General features: G+C 36.8%; 1 protein-coding gene and 1 long non-coding RNA gene across 2 annotated transcripts in view; one reads left to right on the top strand and one right to left on the bottom strand.

The window, feature by feature from the left end:
- Positions 1-13218, bottom strand: part of LOC131829152 (uncharacterized) — a 39731-nt gene extending 26513 nt beyond the window's left edge. Inside the window, exons 1-2 of the long non-coding RNA XR_009352749.1 lie at positions 13116-13218; positions 5442-5592 (exon numbers count right to left, since the gene is read on the bottom strand). This is a non-coding gene — a long non-coding RNA (uncharacterized LOC131829152). The remainder of the gene's footprint in view (positions 1-5441; positions 5593-13115) is intronic.
- On the top strand, positions 13215-19712 carry SEC61G (SEC61 translocon subunit gamma). The gene is made up of 4 exons (XM_059170606.1): positions 13215-13301; positions 14170-14268; positions 15549-15651; positions 19496-19712. The coding sequence occupies exons 2-4, from the start codon at positions 14175-14177 to the stop codon at positions 19503-19505; spliced, it is 207 nt and encodes a 68-aa protein (XP_059026589.1). The 5' UTR covers positions 13215-13301; positions 14170-14174; the 3' UTR covers positions 19506-19712.
- The last annotated feature ends 391 nt before the right edge of the window (positions 19713-20103 follow it).

The following is a 20103-nucleotide window of genomic DNA, read 5'->3' as shown; positions in this document are numbered from 1 at the left end:
ATAGGCATTAGGGAGGGCCCGGGATGTGATGAGCACTGGGTGTTATATGGAACTGATGAATATGTTGGCTAATTGAATTTAAATAAAAATTTCAAGAAGTCAGTTGGTTATAACTAGGCATGTGGTCAAATTTATCTCTGTCAACTCTGTCTTAGGAGAGATGCTGAATTTCTCATAATCTTGAGAACAAAACAAAACAACAACAACAAAAAAATGACAGAGGGAAAGAGTGGAGGAGTCTCAATGCTGCTTCAATTTGTTTTAGAAACAGCATAAAGAAAATAATGGAATTATTCTCTAGCTTCTTTCCATCTCCTTGAGTCTTGTAATTCATTTTCCATTTTTATGGATAGGCTTTGAGTAGTTTTAAGTTCACAGAAAAATTGATAGAAAAGTACAGAAAACTATCATACTCTCCCCTGACTTCCTCTGTAGTTTTCCCTATTAACGTCTTGCATAAGCGTACATTTGTTACCATCAATGATGACTAGTCCATAGTTTACACGAGCATTTACTCTTTGTGCTGTGCATGTCTGTGGGTTTTGACAAATGTATACTGCCATGGATCCACCATTATAGTGTCATACAGAATAGTTTCAGTGCATGAAAGATGCCCTCTGCTCCACCTAGTCCTCCTTTTCCTGCTGCCCCTCAATACCCTGGCAAGCATTAATTTTTTAACTGTCTATAGTTTTGCCTTTTGCAGAATATCAAATGGTTGGAATTACATAGTATGCAGCCTTTTCTGACTGGCTTCTTTCACTTAGCAATATCCTTTTAAGCTTCTTCCATGCCTTTCACGGTTTGATAGTACCTTTAATCAATAAATAATATTCCATTGTACAGATAGGTCAGTTTGTTTATTCATTAATCTACTGAAAGACATCTTGGTTGCCTCCAATATTGGCAATTATAAGTAAAGCTGTTATAAAGATCTGTGTGCAGGTTTTTGTGGACATAAGTTTACAGCTCCAAGGAGCGTGACTGCTGGATGGTACTGCAAGATGTTTAGCTTTGTTAGAAAATGCCTGTCTTCCAAGGTGATTGTATCATGTTGCATTCTTACTAGAAATGAATTAAAGTTCTGTTGCCCCATAACCTTATCAGCTCTTGATGTTGTTAGTATTTTGGATTTTAACCACTCTGACAGGTAGTAGTAGTATCTCATTATTGTTTTAATTTGCAATTCCCTGACGACATGTGATATTGAACAACTTTTCATTTGCTCATTTGCCATCTGTATATCTTTGTGGAAGTGTCTATTCAGAGCTCTTACCTTTTTTTTTTTTTTAATTGCTGATTTTTCAGAGTTCTTTGTATATTTTGAGTAACAGTCCTTTATCAGATATGTTTTGCAAATATGTTCTCCCACTCTGTGGCTTGTCTTTTTCTTCTCTTAACAGTGTCTTTTGTAGAGAAGAAGTTTTGACCTTAAGTAAATCACACTTATTTTTATCTTTCATGCGTTGTTCTTTGGTGGTTGTATCTAAAACCTGGTAACCAAACCCAAAGTCACCTCCGTTTTCTCTGATGTTATCTTCTAGACTTTTTTAGTTTTGCATTTTATGCTTAGGTCTGTGATTCATTTTGAGTTAATTTCTGTGAAAGGTGTAAGGTCTGTGTCTAGTTTCACTTTCTGAATGTGGATTTCCAGCTAGTCTAGTAGGTTTGTTGAAAAGACTATCTGTACTCCACTCTATGCCTTTACTCCTTTGTCAAACATCAGTTGACTATATTTGAATGGGTCTATCTCCTGGTTCTCTGTTTTGTTCAACTGATCTGTTTATTCTTTCACCAATATCACACTGTCTGAATTCCTTTAGATTTACAGTAAGCCTTAAAGCCTAGTATTGTCCATTTTCCATCTTCAATATTGTGTTGGCTAGTCTTTTGTTTTTCCATAAATTGTAGAATAAATTTGTTGATATCCAAATAACTTGCTAGGATCTTGATAGAAATTGTGTTGAATACCAAGTTGGGAAGACCTGACATCGTAAAATATTGAGTCTTCCTATCCATGAACACAGAATCTCTCTCCATTTACTTAAATCTTTGATCTCCTTCATCAATTTTTATAGTATATAAATAATAAGTAATATAAATCTTACACATATTTTAAATTTATATCTATGTTGACCTTCCTCCCTCCCTTCCTCCTCCTCTTTTTGGTGATGTAACTTCAGCAAAACCAACCTTCACAATAATACAACTTAGCTGCTACTCTCTGAACAATTTAAAACCCCAGGATGACATCCAGACTCAGTTTCTTTTTGTTTAAATGAGCATTACCAAGTTAGAAAATGCTCAAACTAAGAAATACATTCAACTAGAATAATATTAATACAATCCAAATTCTAATGCTCATTTCACTGAACCACAGTGCGCTGATGTCACCAAAAGTGTGGTGCCCACATTAAACTTTGATGAATATTTAGGGTATCTGACAATGGTTTTGAATAACCCTAGGCATGTTCTGAAAAGGAATCAAGAGGATAAGGTTTCCAGGATAGTCTAGTTTAGGGCATTTATTACTGCACAATTTGTTGAGGACATTAATTAAATTATGTTCATCTCTTCAGTATTGAGGTCTTTGTTCCCTTAGCCATGGTGGTGTTTCATTTGCTTTGTATCCATACTCATGAAAGAAGATTAATATCTTCAGACATAAAAGCATAGATTTGCTTTACCACCCCTCAAATGTCTTTGGTAGAATCCCTAATTCTTAATTTCAGCATCACATTTATATTTAAACAAAGACTGGGGCACCTAGTTGGCTCAGTTGGCAAGCATGTGACTCTTGATCTCGGGTTGTAACTGTATGTACTATGTTGGGTGTAAAGATTACTTAAAAATAAAATACTTCTTTTTAAGGGCTTAATTTTTTTAAATTTTTTTTATATAAACATATATTTTTATAAATTTTTAAAAATTATGCTGTAGTTTTGATTTCCAAATTTTCATTGCTGGTATCAGGAAAGCAACTGACTTTTGTATTTCAACTTTATATCCTGTAATCTTGTTTTAACTGCTTCTTAGTTCCAGATTTTTTTGATTCTTTGGGGTTTTCTACAATCATGTCATCTGTGAAGAAAGGTAATTTTCTTTCTTTTTCTTAAATCTATATGCCTTCCTCCCACCCTTTTTCTTGTTTTATGTCATTAGCTAGGACTCCAATATGATGGTGAATAGGAGTATATGTTGGGGGGGGTGGTCTTAAAATTTTTTACTTTATTCTTTTAAATGAACTAAACTGGGCATCACCAAAAGAATCATCTCTCATTTAGGGAATATTCCAAAACACTAACAGAAATTGGGAGGACAGTAAGGAGGAAGAGTGTTAATTTTCTCATCACAAGATACCAATTTTATGGCCTAAAATTAAAACATTTTAAGAATATATATATCTTACAGTCAGTCTAACCTTTATGTTTTTCTCAATTTTTCTTAACCTAAGAGTTATAACTAAGGAGCAATACCACATGCAGTAAATTAATGTTTATCTTACATTCAGAAATAAGAAATTTTCATTTTGATTTCAGTTCATTTTTGTTAAACTCCAAGTATCTTATACATAATTTTAATATATTTTTATAGATCTGTTTTCTAGCTATTCACCTCGATATCTTCCTATCTGTGTAACTGTACAGAGAGAACTGGCATGAGACTTGTCTGTTAAAAAAGCATTTTACTGGAGCACTGGGTGTGGTGCATAAACAATGAATACTGTTACGCTGAAAAGAACTAAATAAAAAAAAAGCAATTTACGAGGTGAAGAGTAGTGATTATTTTCAACAATTTTTTCTTGCCTGTATTATCTGAATTTTTAATATAAAATAATAAAATATGTAATATAATAATGAGTATTATCTCAAAAATATAGTCATAAATGTTTTAAGATGTACTTAACAACCAAGAAAATTAAGATAATAACCCTAAGTCCAGATGTGGATGGAATTTGTCCTACAAATACACCATATGGTTAATTTTGACACTATGTTTACACGTGTTCCACCTTCTGTAGCAGTACTATATAATTTACGGAGTTAGGTACAATGTACTGACTTAACCCTCCCTGTCTGCACCTCGCTGAGGAGTGAAAATACTAGATCGACTAAAAAACAGTACAACCACAGGCTTCAGTATTATGCAGAACCCAGTTTATGAAACAGCTAAGTTGATGGACTACCCTTTCCACTCCCCAATTAGCAACTCTTGTTTCACCTATAGTAAAAGCTAGGACAATAACAGGATCATTCTTAAATTATCAACAATAATTTCAATACTATAGGTTTAATTCATGCGTGTTTAAATTATCAGCTTGCTTACTGACTCAGGGTAAATATGTCACTAATTGATGTACTTTTTAAGTATATTTGATTCTTAGTGGCACCTGGGTGGCTCAGTCTGCTGAGTGGCTGACTCTTGGTTTTGGGTCAGGTCATGATCTCAGGGTCCTAGGACTAAGCTCTACAATGGGCTCTGTGCTCATGGGAAGTCTGCTTGTGGATTCTCTCCCTCGGCCCCTTGCCTGGCACTCTCTCTAAAACAAATAAATGGATAAGTCATATATGTATATACATACACACACAGACACACACATATATAACATGGATTCTACTTTTTTTCTTGCAATTTTTTTTTTAAGAAAACAACCATTTGTCCTGTAATTTCTCCAAATGGGCACTTTATCCCCCTGACTGCATGCTGGTAGTTAAGTTTAACATGTTCTTCAGTCCCTATATTTTTTGTAAATTGATCATTACATCTACAGTTTTGATGAGAGACTAGGTGTAATTATTCTTATTTTTTGTTAAAGCTATTTCACAGGTGATGTTAGATTGTTCTTACATCAGAGGCTCATGTCTGATATTCTCTCTTTTATGATGTTATCAGGCACTGATAAGCAGTACCCAGATTGTGGGTTGGAAAACTATGGCCTGTGGACCATCTGATCATGTTTCTATTACTGTAAATAAGGTTTTTATTGAAACACACAGTCACATCCATTCTCTTACATATTTCTTATGGCAGCTTTTACTACAACAGTAGAGCTACAACAGAGACTTTATGGCCTCCAACACTAAAATATTTACTATCTGATCCTTTATTGGAAATGTCTGTTAATCTGATTTATAGCTAGGTCCATTAATCTATTGTTAGTACAACATGTAATGTTCTCACTGTATAATTTTGTTGCTGCTGTTTAACACCTGCAACAATTTCATAAAAAGAAGTTTCCTCTTATCGATGAGTTCAGTCAGATGGTATAGGAAAATTAGAATAAATGCCTGATTCTTACCCTTTATTTGCCTGTTTTCAAATTAATTAGATGCTTCATTTATATTCTCCAAAGGTGACTGAAAAGTATTTAGGTATAATTATAAACACAAGGATTTAAACATATCCAGTGTGTTTCCAAACACTGCATTTATCATACTTACTGTCCCTTCTTTAGCCAGCAGGAAGCTCTTCAGATAAGCTCCTGAGTCCTTCTGACAGAACTCTTGTAGCCTTCTAGGATAATAATAGTCCAAACTCATCCTGCCTCAGCCTTGAATCCTCCATTTTTCCACAAAGCACTGGTTTCTCTTCCTAGAAAATAGTATAAAAAGACCATAATCTGGGGCTAGGAGCTCATTGCTACTGGGCTGAACATTGTTTCTAGTCCATTTTAGAGCATAGAACGAGGCAATCTTATTTATTTCTTTCAGATAAGATACTCCATAAATTCATTGTACTTTCAATTCAAACTAAAGATGACAGGGTTTTAATCTAACCATGCCAGTCTTTTATCTGCTTTTCCTTTCAGGGACTCTGAAAATTCTAGCTTTCAATGACACCAACATAGTTACTCACTTATTTTATCCCATAATACACAAATAAGTCTCAAAAACAGTACCAACAAGCCTACCAAAAATATTACCAAAAACTCTTTAAGCTTACGCTTTTTAATTTATCCTTCTATCACAGAGATTATAGCTCTAAAATCACTTAGAACAGCTGCTCTGTATTTCAAAAGTTTACTCTCAACGGATTAAGACTTTAAAAGTAATCATGTAAAATATTCACAGTTCCAAAATCAAATCTACTAAATGAGATATATTCAAATAGGTTTCGCTTCTATTCTTATTCTCTCTACACTACAGGTAATCATATAATTTTAAAATTTCATCTTTTCATTAAAAAAATTAAATATGGGGCATGTGGGTGGTGCAGTCAGTTGCTCATCTGACTCTCGGTTTTGGCTCAGGTCAGTGTTGAGTCTGCTTGTCCCTCCGCCACCCCCTTGTGTGCACCTAAGCACTTTTCCTCCTCTTCTTTAAATTAATGTATTTTAAAATCTTTAGAAAAACATTATATGTGTGAAGATATTATTAAAATTTCTTAGGTGAGTTGTGACAAATTGTACACATTTTTCTCTACCTTGTTTTTTTCCTTTAACGAGACCATGGGGTGCCCACATGGCTCAGTTGGTGAAGTTACACGTAACTCTTTCCCTCCCAGGGCTGTCTGAGCCACATGCTGGGTGTTGAGATTACTTTAAAAAATTAATTGAGGAAGTGGTGATGCAACATGGGGGCTTATGTGGGTAGGAGAAGAATAAATGAAACAAGATGGGACTGGGAGGAAGACAAACCATAAGTGACTCTTAATCTCACAAAACAAACTGAGGGTTGCTGGGGGGAGGGGGGTTGGGAGAAGGGGGGTGGGATTATGGACATTGGGGAGGGTATGTGCTTTGGTGAGTGCTGTGAAGTGTGTAAACCTGGCGATTCACAGACCTGTACCCCTGGGGATAAAAATATATGTTCATTAAATAAATAAATAAATAAATAAAAGACAAATTAAAAACAATTAATTGATTTCTAAAAAGACCTTGATCAGATATATAGACTTGTCAGTAATCTACTCATAGTAGTCAACACCCTAAGAATCAACTGAAAAATCTAAAATGCAAAAACAGTTTGAGAATGGAACTTTTAAGAATATAAATATCCAAGAAAATGCTGAGAACTGGCTGATTATTCAGTTATACTAATGTCTCCTTCTTCCTCCGGCACACAATGAAACTGTTTCCTACAACTGGTGAGTTCTTGTCAATAAGATTTAGGAGAAAGTGACGGATGCTATTTTCAGGCTTCTAAACTCTCACTCAAGCTTCCACCTTCTTTCTCTTCCTTCATCTCTTGTCTGGAGGCAAAGAGGGACCAGAAGATTCCAAGGCCCTAGAAATTGGCAGCACTACACAATTTTTAGGAGCCTGACATGCTAAATGACTGTGTAAAACAGACCTCAAGTCCACCTTAGACTGGGTCTGGGCAAGGAATAAACAGTGTTAAACCAAAAGTTGTTTAGTAGCCTAACTTGATCATACAGGACCAGTGCAGGAAATAAAGTCTCTGAAGGAGACTCAGAAATGGTCAGGAAAGTAATTTTTTGTTTTTGTTTTTAATTATCCTAAAGCAAAGGTAGCAGATAGTTCCAAAAGGAAGTAGCTGATGATGCCAAGTGCTGTAAAGAAGTAACAAGAACTGTTTCTTAGAATTGACAATGCAGGGTTGCTGGTAATGAAGTATATGCCATCTAAAACTCTCACGACATTTTCACTGCTCTACTCTAGTTATTATGTTTATGGGGAATTAAGACACAATAACTTCTTTACAGTACTTTAAAAACTGTATTTGACATCATCATATTGAGCTCTAAAATGTTTTTGCCCCAAAGACACTTTGTTTCTATGTGCAATTTTTAATTTTTTCTGGAGTTCTTGTAACACATTCATGATTTTGCATTTCTTGAAGTGTAGGTCTATTATACTTACTAAGCATCAGCTTCTCCCTTTAAAAAAATGTAGCTCCAAACTGTGGAAAGAACCAAGATGCCCTTCAATGGACGAATGGATAAGGAAGATGTGGTCCATATACACTATGGAGTATTATGCCTCCATCAGAAAGGACGAATACCCAACTTTTGTAGCAACATGGACGGGACTTGAAGAGATTATGCTGAGTGAAATCAGTCAAGCAGAGAGAGTCAATTATCATATGGTTTCACTTATTTGTGGAGCATAACAAATAGCATGGAGGACATGGGGAGTTAGAGAAGAGAAGGGAGTTGGGGAAAATTGGAAGGGGAGGTGAACCATGAGAGACTATCGACTCTAAAAAACAATCTGAGGGGTCTGAATTGGAGGGTGGGTGGGAGGTTGGGGTACCAGATGGTGGGTATTATAGAGGGCATGGATTGCATGGAGCACTGGGTGTGGTGAAAAAATAATGAATACTGTTATGCCAAAAATAAATAAAAAATAAATTTAAAAAAAATAAAATGAAATGAAAAATTCTCCTCAAAGTTGATACAAAAATGCAAAAAGAAAAAAATGTAGCTCTTCCCAGTTTCTGATACTTACATTAGGTAATATACAACAAAAAGACAGGTGCTATGGGGTCCTTGGTTCTTCACAGATCCTCCCTGCTCCCCACCTTTTTGTTGTGTGATGCTTACTTTATAAAATCACTATTTGTCTTAAAGGGGAAATAAAACATAAATTCCCAAGAGGGATTTAAAGGAAGTCTAGTAAAAGGAAATAGAGAGTTTGGGACAATACAGAGGGGCAGGATGTTTCAGAGGAATTAATAGATAAGGGAACAGAAATGTGTAAGTCTAGTTGAAGGAAACAAATAAGAGAACATCAGAATTGACACAAGTCAAGGACAGCTGTTGTGACATCAGCTTCAAAATGGTGAGCTCTGTACCTAGCATTTGTCTCTATGTGCAGAGCCAAACCAGCAGGGGATTTTTCCCCCACTTGGATTGTGAGGCATAACTTCCTAGGAATTTTTTCTAAGGTGGGAAGGTCCCTAAAACCCAGGATATGGTAGAGTTTTACTAACCCTTCATGAAATAGCTTATTACCTTAAAGAAAAAAAAAAGAACTTTAAAATTTGAAAATGTAAACTAGTAAGAACTGTCAATGGTAATAAAATGTAAACATTAGCAAATTGGAATTAGCCTTTACCTAAACAACAACAACAACAACAAATATATATATATATATATATCATATCATATGGTACAATATTATTTTGTACGAAAAAAATAGAACTTCTTAAATTATGCAATAAGAACTCCAGTTATATGTTTTCAATACCCACTTTGAAAGTCTATAAAAGGAAGATGTAGAGATGTGATTTTTAACTCTCCTTCAAATAAGCAAAGAGAGAGGTGCCTAGGTGGCTCAGTTGGTTAAGCACTTTCCTTTGGCTGAGGTCATGACCCCAGGGTCCTGGGATTGAGCACCAGGTCAGGCTCTCTTTTCAGTGGAGAGCGTGCTTCTCCCTCTCCCTCTGCCTGCTGCTCTGCCTACTTGCGTGCTCTCTGTCAAATAAATAACTAAAATCTGTAAAATAAATAAATAAATAAAAATAAAAAATAAAAGCAAAGATATCTTGCTTGTAAATAAAATAAATGTTAAAAATATCATATATTCCATTTGCAATTAAAGATTATATTTTCCTACTTTAAGAAACAAAAGACAAAACCTCTGGGTAAAAAAAAATCATTAACCTAAGCAGAGGTCTTATTACTTAAATATGATGTTTTTAAAAATTCTCTATCTATACAGGGTTTTAAACTTTTTCTTCCTTCAGGCAGAGATTCAGGAATCTAAAGAGAGCATTAATTTAGCTTATCTCAAATGACACCATTAGTATTTCACTGATGTTTTTAAATTAAGGGGCAATTTAAAATTTTTACCACATATACTTCAATTTATATTCATCATTAGTTGTCAGACCAAAATTTTTAAAACTTGACTTTCCCCCATAATACAAAAAATTTCATACATACAAACTGTTCACTGAATACCCCCACCACCACAACTGAGAGTCTACAAGTAACAGTTCCCTATATCTGCTTTTATCACTTACCTATCCATTCCTCTACCAAACCATGAATCCACTTTTTTACCTAAGTAAACTACAAATAATTGTATACTTCACTCCTGTTTAACTAGAATTCAGTATTTGTTTATAGTGCTTTAGTTTTTGAGGCAAATTTTTCATAAAGTAGAATGCAGAGACCTTAAGAGTACTATTTGATGAGCTGTAAGAACTGCATATGCCTGTTACTATGGACTGAATGTTTGAACTCCCCAGACACATTCTGTGATGGAGGCGGGGCTTTGGGAGGTACTTAGGTACTAAGGGTGGAGCCCAATGAAGGGATTAGTACCCATATAAGGAGAAGGACTAGCACTCTCTCAGCCATATAAGGATACAAAGAGAGGATATACGGAGAATACAAAGGAGAGGGAAGAGGTACTCTACCAAGAACCCAACCATGCTGGCACCCTAATCTGGAACTTCAATCCTCCAGAACTGTGAGAAATAAATATTCATGGTTTAAGTCATCCAGTTTATGGTATTTTGTTATGCAGTCTGAACTAAGACACCTGTGGAACCCTAACCCTTGTCAAGTTACATATTTTTACCCGAGTTTCCTTACTCTCCTCAGTCCTTACTTCCACACACTGTTTTCACCAGGCCTTAACTCTGCCTTGCCTTTTTCTTCTTAAAAACAGAATTGCAAAGTATGCACTCTTTCCCAGAGACTTCTTTCATTCATGTTTTTGATATTCATCAGTATTGCTGTAGATAAACATTTTTTTCTAAATTGTGTAGTAGCATTTAATTGTGGAAATACACCTTTTTGTTTATCTGTTCTCCTTTTTTTAAACTTTTTATTTTAATTCCAGTTAGTTAACATACAGTGTTAGGTTAGTGTCAGGTATACAATATAGTAATTCAACACTTTGATACATCATCCTATCTTCTCTTCTTTTGACGGACCCCTGAATCACTTTAGGTTTTTTGACTATTACAAATAAACCTGCTATGTTCTTCTGTAAGTCTTTAGGTAAATATATTTTCATATATCTTCAGTAAATACCTAAAATTGGAATTATGAGGTAATAGGGCGTTGTGTGCTTAGTTTTATAACAAACCATCAAACCTCTTCCAAAAAGATTGCTTCATCTTAAACTCCTACCAACAATAAGAGCTTTTACTGATTTCTATTTATGCCCAGATTTGATGTCATCAACCTTTCTAACCATTCTTGTGGGTCTGTAGTAGGATCTTTAGATTTGATACACTATGGTCTCATTATCATTGAGTTCAAGTTATGTTCAAATTTCCCTTGTGATTTCTTCTTTGACCCATGATTTACTTAGAAGGATGTTATTTAATTTCTCAACACTTGGATTTATCTGGTTATCTGGTTGCTACAGATTTAATTCTGTAATGGAGAAAACAATGCATGATTTTGAATCTTTATTTATAGTTAAGACTTGTTTTATGACCCAGTATGTTCTCTCTTGGAGAAGTACCATATGCACTTGAAGAGAAGGTACATGCAGTTTGGGGGAGTACTGTTCCATTTATAACTTAGTTAAGTCAAGGGAGTTGATCATGTTCAGATCTTCAATTTCTTTACTGGTTTTTCTTTTCTAATTTCATAAGTGCTGAAAGAAATAGTTAAAATCTCCTGCTTGTTTGCAAATGTCTTTTTCTTAATTTTTGTCTCATGTCATTTGAAGATAACACAAATTTATGACTGATACAAGTTCCTGATGAATTGACCTTTTATCATTATGCAATGCTTTTTATCTCCAGTAATTCCCTTTGTTAAAATCAACATGATCTAGTATTACCTACTATCAAGAAACTCTGGTACTAAATTCTGACAGTCTTCTCAGAGTTTCCATTTCCATTTATTTACTCACAACCTGTGCCTTTATATTTAGACTGCATCCATCCAATTAGCATATTGCCAAATCTTTGGATTTTAAATGCACTTTGACTTGAGTTTGAGGGGCATTTTTAAACACAAACATTACATTTAGATGACATACAATTATAAATGTGGTTACATTTGTTCTCCTGCTTTATTATTTGGGTTTTTTTTTTTTTGACTGCTTTGCTTTTTTGTTTTTCTCTGTTCTTCCTTCCCTGTGTCCTTTTGGATGAACTGTATTATTTCCTTGAATGCCATTCTAATGCATGATTAGCTGAAAGACTATTATCACTCCAGAACTATTTACTTATTTATTTTTAGTAGTTGCCTTCTTAGTACTATACCACTTAGATATTCTGATTCAATGGCTTAGAGGTCAGAAGCCCATACACTGTATTGCAGGTGGTCTATACACATGGCGAAGTTGATAGGGATATTTTGTTTTGGTTCTAAGGGCCATTTTAAAATTCTGAATAGACCTAAGAGTCATTTTTAAATTCTGAATAATTCCTCATCCCTAGGACTGCAGCCCATATGTCATCTCCAAAAAGTCCTTATAGGGGACATCTAAGGGAATCCTCTCTTTATCCCACCATTCCCCCACCTCTCTCTTCACAACACCCCCCTTTTATTTGCTATGTAGCATTTATACAAACTCTCTCTCCTTCCACTGCAAATTCCAAGACTCCACTTGCTTAATAAATAATTACCTACAGGCTTTCAAATAATTATTCAAGGAATGAGTCACTCTAAAAATCACAAGCTCACCTGTTACCACCAAATATCTGAATTCATAATAGTCTCACCAAAGCATGTCAGATAACATACACATATATACATTATAACTCTTTCTCCAAACCGAACCTAGGGTATCCCTAATGAAGGACTCAATTCCAGATATAGTCCCAAGACTGATACCACAAGGAGGCCAGGTTTAGGGGTTGGAAACCATTCCAAGCGAGGTCGGTCATAACGTGATTGTGTTACTCGTAAACTTCATTTTGATCCCTAAAATTAAATACATATAAAAAGGATGGATGGTCAGGAGGTATGAGAACAAGATGAACCGCTGAAAACAAGCATATCAGACACCATCCGATCAAATGGAATCTAATTAGCAGAGATTTACCCAGCTCGTTTCTAATAGAGCAAGCACGGCGCAAGGCCGCAGGCGGTCTTGCTATGTGAATGCGAAGAGGGTGATATCTGGCTGGTGGCGCACCGAGGATTTAGGGAACAAAACCATATACTCCACACTCACGCTGCAGAAGAAAACCAAACCCTACAAGAGTGGCACGTCATCAAGCGCCGCAGCGTACCTCTTCCGGGATGGGTGTCCCAGCTGTACTTCAAGCTGCGCCTGCGCACAGGGTCTCCGCGTAAAGAACCAATGAACGGAAGGGTGGGCGGGCTAGAGGGCAGAGACTCGGCTTCCGGCTCCGGTGGCCCTGGGTCAGTCAGCTTTTGTGCTACGTGTCGCTGGCGTGTGAGGTGTTGGCTGACAGGTGAGGCTGTGTCTCCTGGTGGGCTTGGGCTGAAGCCTTTGTGACAGGCGGCGGCAGCGGGCGTGGGTGAGGCGGATGGTGTCGCCGGGAGGCTCTTAGGAGCTGGCGGTAAGAAGGGCCGGTTGCTCCGGTCGGAGACCGAGGTCCGGCGCTTTCCGCTGCCCGCACACTTCCTAGTACGGCTTCTGTGGAAGCAAAGCCCCAAGCCGGCGGCGTCCCCAGGGCGCGAAGCAGAGTGGCTCTGATGGCCTCTGGTCCTTCAGCGCTTAAAGACCTGGCCCAGGCTTTGGCTTCTTGGCTGTTTGCGCAGGGCCGCCTTTGTGTGCCACCCGTACTCTGTTGGGGGCCGCCAGTGTGTTCTGTGCTCCAGCGGGAGTGGATGGCTGCGGCCGGAGTTCCCCGCGGACTTGGCTTTGGGGATTTGTGCGTAGCGTCCTGTCTCGGAAGAGCTACACTCAGCCCTCCCACTCCTGCGGGCTCTAGGGGAGGATGGGTGTAGACTAGATGGAGAGATCGTGGTGTGTCACTAGATCCCCTCCCCGGGAAGTGAGTGCCGGGTTTGTGCATTGTGAGCGCCACCCCCCGCCCCGAAGAAAGACCCCTTAGCTTCTTTCAGGACAGCGATAAAGTTTAAGCCACTGGGTTTGAAGAATAAACTTAAGTGAAATACTTAGAAAACAAGCGTAAGTATGTCAGTTTAGGCTGGAATCTGTACTTTTTTGTTTTGTTTTATAAGATGGAATTGACTCGTCTCAGACAGGAACTCGTGGCTGCTCTCCTCTCCATTTTGGTGTAACTGAGCAAGTACTTACTTTGTGATAAGGGACAGCAGTGAGTGTTTTTTTACTCTTCTGTTTCGTTTAAACAGGCATCATGGATCAGGTAATGCAGTTCGTTGAGCCGAGTCGGCAGTTTGTGAAGGACTCCATTCGGCTGGTGAAAAGATGCACTAAACCTGATAGAAAAGGTGACAGCTTTAAAATGGGAGGAAAGATTAACTCTGTGCATTTTCTAGGTCTTTTCCTTGATTAATATCTTGCAGTTTAATAATTGTTGCGTTATTTTCATCTTACTGCTTTTTAATACTGTCATTTCTTCCTAGATTTTATGCACTTTTTTACACTTTACAGATCTTTCTGTTCTGTGCATTTTCGTGTAGTGAAAGGTGGTTACGGTCTTCATTCCCATGTTAGGTTTGCCTTAGTCATCATCAGTGACTTTAGAGTTGTTAGCCTCTTCCACATTTCCACTCCGGAAACTCTTTGGGAGTCGTCCCTGTGCTGCCACTGCCCCCTTCCCACTTCTTCCCCTAAACAAAACCTTAACATGAAATCAGCAGTATAGTTGTTGCCAACCTTGGAAGTTAAATTCTTGGTTATCATGATTTATCTGTTAAAAGGTGTGCCAGAATTTGTTTACCTTTCTTCATTTGAGTGCGCCTGAAGTTAGGAGCTGGGAATGTAATAGAGAATATATTAGGTTTTAGTGTGGATGTAGTATAACACAGAAAACATGCCATAGAGAATCGCCCTTGCTCTGAAGGAGTTTAGAATCTTTGAGGGAAGACGGTCATGAATGGCAGTTACCACTTCAATTCCAGCTGTGGTAATCCTTTAGAGGAGAAATAGGAGTTTGGACAGGACATAATGGGACTAACCAAGTCAGGAGGGCGGGGGGAGCTTCCCTGAGGAAATAACATTAAATGGATGCATTACCAAGGTCTGAAACTTTAACATAGGGTTGTGCCCAGCCCAGTTTGCTTTCTCAGGCTTTATTTCGGGCTTCATTATGTTATCAAAGACGACAAATGTTTATTTAAAAAAAAAATCATGTTCTGTGTTTCTGTAATTAATACTTTTAACAGTATAACAACTTTATTTATTTTAACAGTATAACAACTTTTAAAACCTACTGTGTATTTCTTTTATTCATGTTTCTTTTTTTTTTTTTTTTTTGGTATTCTGTTCATTTGCTACTAAGATAGACTATTTTGCTGCCTGTTGTTGGATTCACTAGCATGGGCAGCCACTTTATTTCTGTGTCCTTAAATATCAATAAAATATGAAAATTTAAAGATCTGTCAAACAATTTATTTCTTAATAGCATGCTTTGTTTAATTTAAAATGATAGATTTACTATCAGGAATAATGTATAGCACTAAGTTTATTTATGTCACTGTTAGTTTTCTCTCCTATACTTGCAATGACAGTGCAAAAAATAATCTAAATTTTGTGTTTTTAAATCCAGAATTCCAGAAGATTGCCATGGCAACAGCAATAGGATTTGCTATAATGGGATTCATTGGCTTCTTTGTGAAATTGATCCATATCCCTATTAATAACATCATTGTGTAAGTAAACTTTTTGAAATAGACAATATCTAGGATAGAACACAAATTGAAGGGCACCTGGGTGGCTCAGACGGTTAAGTGTCTGACTCTTAATTAATTTTGGCTTAGGTCATGATCCAGGGTTGTGAGATTGAGCTCTGCATCAGGCTCCTCTTGGGGGGTCTGCTGGAGATTCTCTGGCCCTCTGTCCCTCCCCCATTCATATGCGCTTGCTTGTGCGCGCTCTCCCTCTCAAATAAGTCTTTAAAAAGAACTGAAATCATTTTGAGTTGACAGCCTGCTGTTTTGTTGATACATAGAGATGTCTTTTGAATTTTTAATGCTGCTAGAGTCTACTGGTACTTTTTGAGTACCTGATAGTTAGGAGTGCTTTTATATGTTCTGCAGTCTTTGTAGCATCTCTGAAATAGGCACAGTTTTTTTAAATAAGTAAAATTTTAAAGGGTCAAGGAAGTGGGTTAAAAGCCCTCAGTATGTGATAAAGCAAGTGATAGAGCCAGTAGTCAAATTTAAATCTTTATGCTGTATAGTAACTGGTTGGTTTTTAAGGTGCAGAAGAAATGCTTCCTGTCTGAAAATCACTACTTTGATAGAGTTCAGACTAGACCAGATCTTGTAGCTTCAAATCCTCTTTTCTTTTTACTTAACAGATGTCATGAACTTGGGCAAGGTACTTAGCTTCTCTGTGCCCAGTTTATTCCATAAGGCTAAGAGCTCTTACTTGGATTATAGGAAAAATTAATGACTTAAGTCGTGTAAAACCCTAAAAAAGAATTTGGGTAGGAATAAGAATGGAAATGGAAGTTGTTGTGACTGTCATGAACCACTGTACTAATGGAGGGTTTCTTAACTTTCAGTGTATTAGAGAGGAGAAGAAAACGTTGAGAAGCACTGAGATCACTTTATTCTTTTCTAAAAGCTTTTCTTTTGCAATTGATTATAAGTTATGAAGAAACTTAATGGCAGTGAGCAATTAGAATAGTTCATGTTTAGGCATTTTATTTATTTATTTATCCTTAAAGATTTTATTTGTCAGAGAGCGCACACAAGCAGGGGGAGCAGCAGGCAGAGGGTGAAGCAGGACCCTGGGATCATGACCTGAGCCACCCAGGCATCCCAGTTCTAGGCATTTTAGTTTGATGTAAAGACTTACTATGAGTTGCAATACTTACTTGTTCTAGGATTCTTGTATTTATTTAATCTGAGCTTTATCTTTCATATAGAGGTAGTGATACTTACTAGGCTTATTCAAGGGGATAGAGAGGTTTGGAACAGTTACTTAGAAATGTTTTGTAGGGGCGCCTGGGTGGCTCAGTCAGTTAAGCGGCTATTTTTGGCTTGGGTCATGATCCCGGGGTCCTGGGATTGAGTCCCTCATCGGGCTCCTCTGCTTAGCGTGGAGTCTGCTTCTCCCTCTCCCTCTCCCTCTGCTGCTCTGCCTACTTGTGTGCTCTCTCTCTCTCTCTAATAAGTAAAATCTAAGGGGAAAACAAATGCTTTGTATACTATAAATTTTTTTAAGTCCTAGATGCTTTACTCTAGATACTGGTGGAATTTGTCTTCTAAATGACAAGTGACTGAATGATACTGTCAGGTGGGTTTTTTTAAGTAGGTCATTGTAGTTATTAAGCATAAGTTATTATGCTTAGAGAAGTTCTGCAAAGAGAGACTTTAGGATCTGTGAAAGTTAGACGTGGAAAGGATCAGGTCTCAATCTACTCCATCACTTCAGAAATCTCTGCGATATTACTGGTGAGGAATACCCACACTAGAATGCTGGAAGCATGCAGAGAATACTCAGGTAGAAACACTCTGCATCCCTGGGCTAACCTCATCAGTAAACAGAAGGGGTGGGGTGGGTTTCTGTGAAGTCCCTTCTTTTCCACAGAGCTCAATGCCTCCTGCTTCCCATTCCAGTGTCACACAGGTTTAATGGATACAGTTACTGTTTTCAATTGATGTGGAACTTGTTTCCTGTAAACATCCCTCATTTTTCTTAGTTTTACCCTTTGGAATAACAAGTGTTTGTCTCTTTCAGTATTTTGTTATATGAGTGCTTTTTACATTTTTTCCCCAGCCTTCATTTAAAACTGTCTTTTTAACTCTGTCTTGCCAGACGTTACTGTCTGCCTTGCATCCTTGATAGGGCCTGTCTTTCACCTTAGATTACGAGCTCTGAGGGAATCCTGTTGTAGATATTTACATACACACACACACTCAAAATGTTAATATATGTTAAGATGTTAATATATGTAAATGCATATGTGAGTGTATATATGTATTCTGTAGTGTGTGTGTATCCAGCAGAACCTAGTCCAGCATACTCTCCTGTACCCATGAAAAGCAGTGAATAAGTGTTTGTTGAAATAAGTGAACAGCTTACAGTTCTTTATCTTTTTCTAATGGTCATGGTGGTAATAATGATCTCTAACATTTATTGGGCAAGTGTGCCAGGGACTATTCCTGCTTTGGTCAACTCCTCTAATCCTCACGACACTTCTGTGAGCCTAGCACAACTATTTTCATTTTATAGATGAAGAAACTGAGGCATGAAAAGTAGGTACCTAAGTTTCTTGGCTGGTAAGTGGTAAAGCAGCATATAAAACCCAAACTGACTTAATAAAATATTTTTAAAAATAAAGAAATAAAACCCAGGCTGACTGACCCAAGAGCCTATATTTTTAACCCTTATTAAGAGCCAGCTCTCCATTGAACACTCGTATTCTGAGTCACATTCCTTACTTCATGCTCCAGTTCGCATTTCATCAGTCCTTCTAAAATCCAGTATTTCGGATTGAATGCCTGCTACAGATGTTTTCTTGCTCTTGGCTAAAATCCTCAGACAGTTTCTCACAAATAACTGCTACAATAAATTTCCTTTATCCTGGGTTTAAATAGTTGGGATGGTTTGTTTTAAGTTTAAGAATGGAACATTATCCTTGTTAAATTCCTATTTCCTAGATTCCCTTAGGGAAAATTTTTGAGTTTTTATTCTGTCCAACATGATTATTTATCCTAGTTTTGTACTAGAGAATCTTTTATTTCATTACCTAAGTTGTGGCCTAAAATACTGTTTAGGACAGACACTCTTAGTGCGCACGCTTTTGGATTGAGATCAGTTGGGTTGTTCCCAAGAGCGTTTTGAAACAAGTATTCAGTTTCCTTTCTTTTAATTGTTTCCATGGCAGACACACAATATCATTTACCATTACCAGTCAGAGATTGTACGTACCCTGACTGGTGGAGCTTGCCACTTGATCTCAAGGGGGGTGAGTTCAAGCCACATACTGGTTGTGGAGCCTACTTTAAAAAAATTATTAAACGATACTGAAATGTATATCTCAGCAGACTGTTACAATGTTTAGGCTTTTGAAATTTAGAAGTTCTTTTGTAGAAAAGGTGATTTTTGTTTTCATTATGATTAAACCCCTGTTTTTAGTGATCGTAGTTGGGAATGGTTGAGCTAGTTTTAGTCTTTATTTTCAGCCGGTTGATTGTATATCAAATTGAAAAACTTAATCAACTAACTGTCCTATATGTAATTCATATTTTCCATCCTGTTTAGAAAGAGAAGACTTAAATAAGACTTACTAAATAAGACCATAAAACACATTACCCAAAGAGGATTCAGAGTTTTTAAGATAAGCCTATGCAGAAGCCACATCATCTCTAAGGATCTTTCCCATTCTGAGATTTCAAAGTACAGTTCTTCTCCTTTATGCTCTCTTAGGGTTCTCAAATAACTGATTTTAGTTCCATAAAATTATAGAAACTGTATTTCAAATAATAATTGTTATTAAAATGTTCTATACACTGAGATGGACCATTTTTTTTTCTTTTGCAGTGGTGGCTGAACACCTTTTTAGGAGACTTTTTCCATCTTGGGGATTGGTGAATAAGTGAGGATTTGAGAAACTCATGGAGTAAAAATTTGCCTATGTGTTTTGTGTTTTTCTTTCATTTTTGTCTTCCAGGGTGTTTTGTATTTGTAAATTAAAACAGTTTCAAAATAAACAAACCTAACTTTTTTCCATCATAGATATTAAACAAATTTGATAGGATATCATGGGTTATTTTCGCCTCCTTCCTTCTGTCCTTCATATTTTGCTTTATAGGAGAAATTAAAATGAAATACTGCACTTTCTGAGCACCCCTTCTCATAAACATTTTCGTATCATGGGAAAAGAAACAGAGCAAGTAATGTTGGTAAAGGTAATCAAAGAGTTTGAAGGTAGGGTAGGAGTTTTGTCTGAACAGGCAGGTGGAGCTCCTGTAGATGTTTAGGTGCTTCATGAAATAAAGGTTAAAACTTCAGAGTGAGAGAGCAGAAACATTAGCATTCTGAATTATGTGAAAAATTCACTGATAATTGAATGTGAGATGAAAAATGGCCTTCTTTTCCCTTAAAAAAAAAAAAAGTAATAAACAGGAGAGATAGTTTATTCCCCTTTG

This window comes from Mustela lutreola, chromosome 4 (assembly GCF_030435805.1).
Source record: "Mustela lutreola isolate mMusLut2 chromosome 4, mMusLut2.pri, whole genome shotgun sequence".
Lineage (NCBI taxonomy): Eukaryota > Metazoa > Chordata > Mammalia > Carnivora > Mustelidae > Mustela > Mustela lutreola.
Note: the sequence above shows the minus strand (reverse complement) of the source record. Positions and strands in the feature narration are given on the sequence as shown.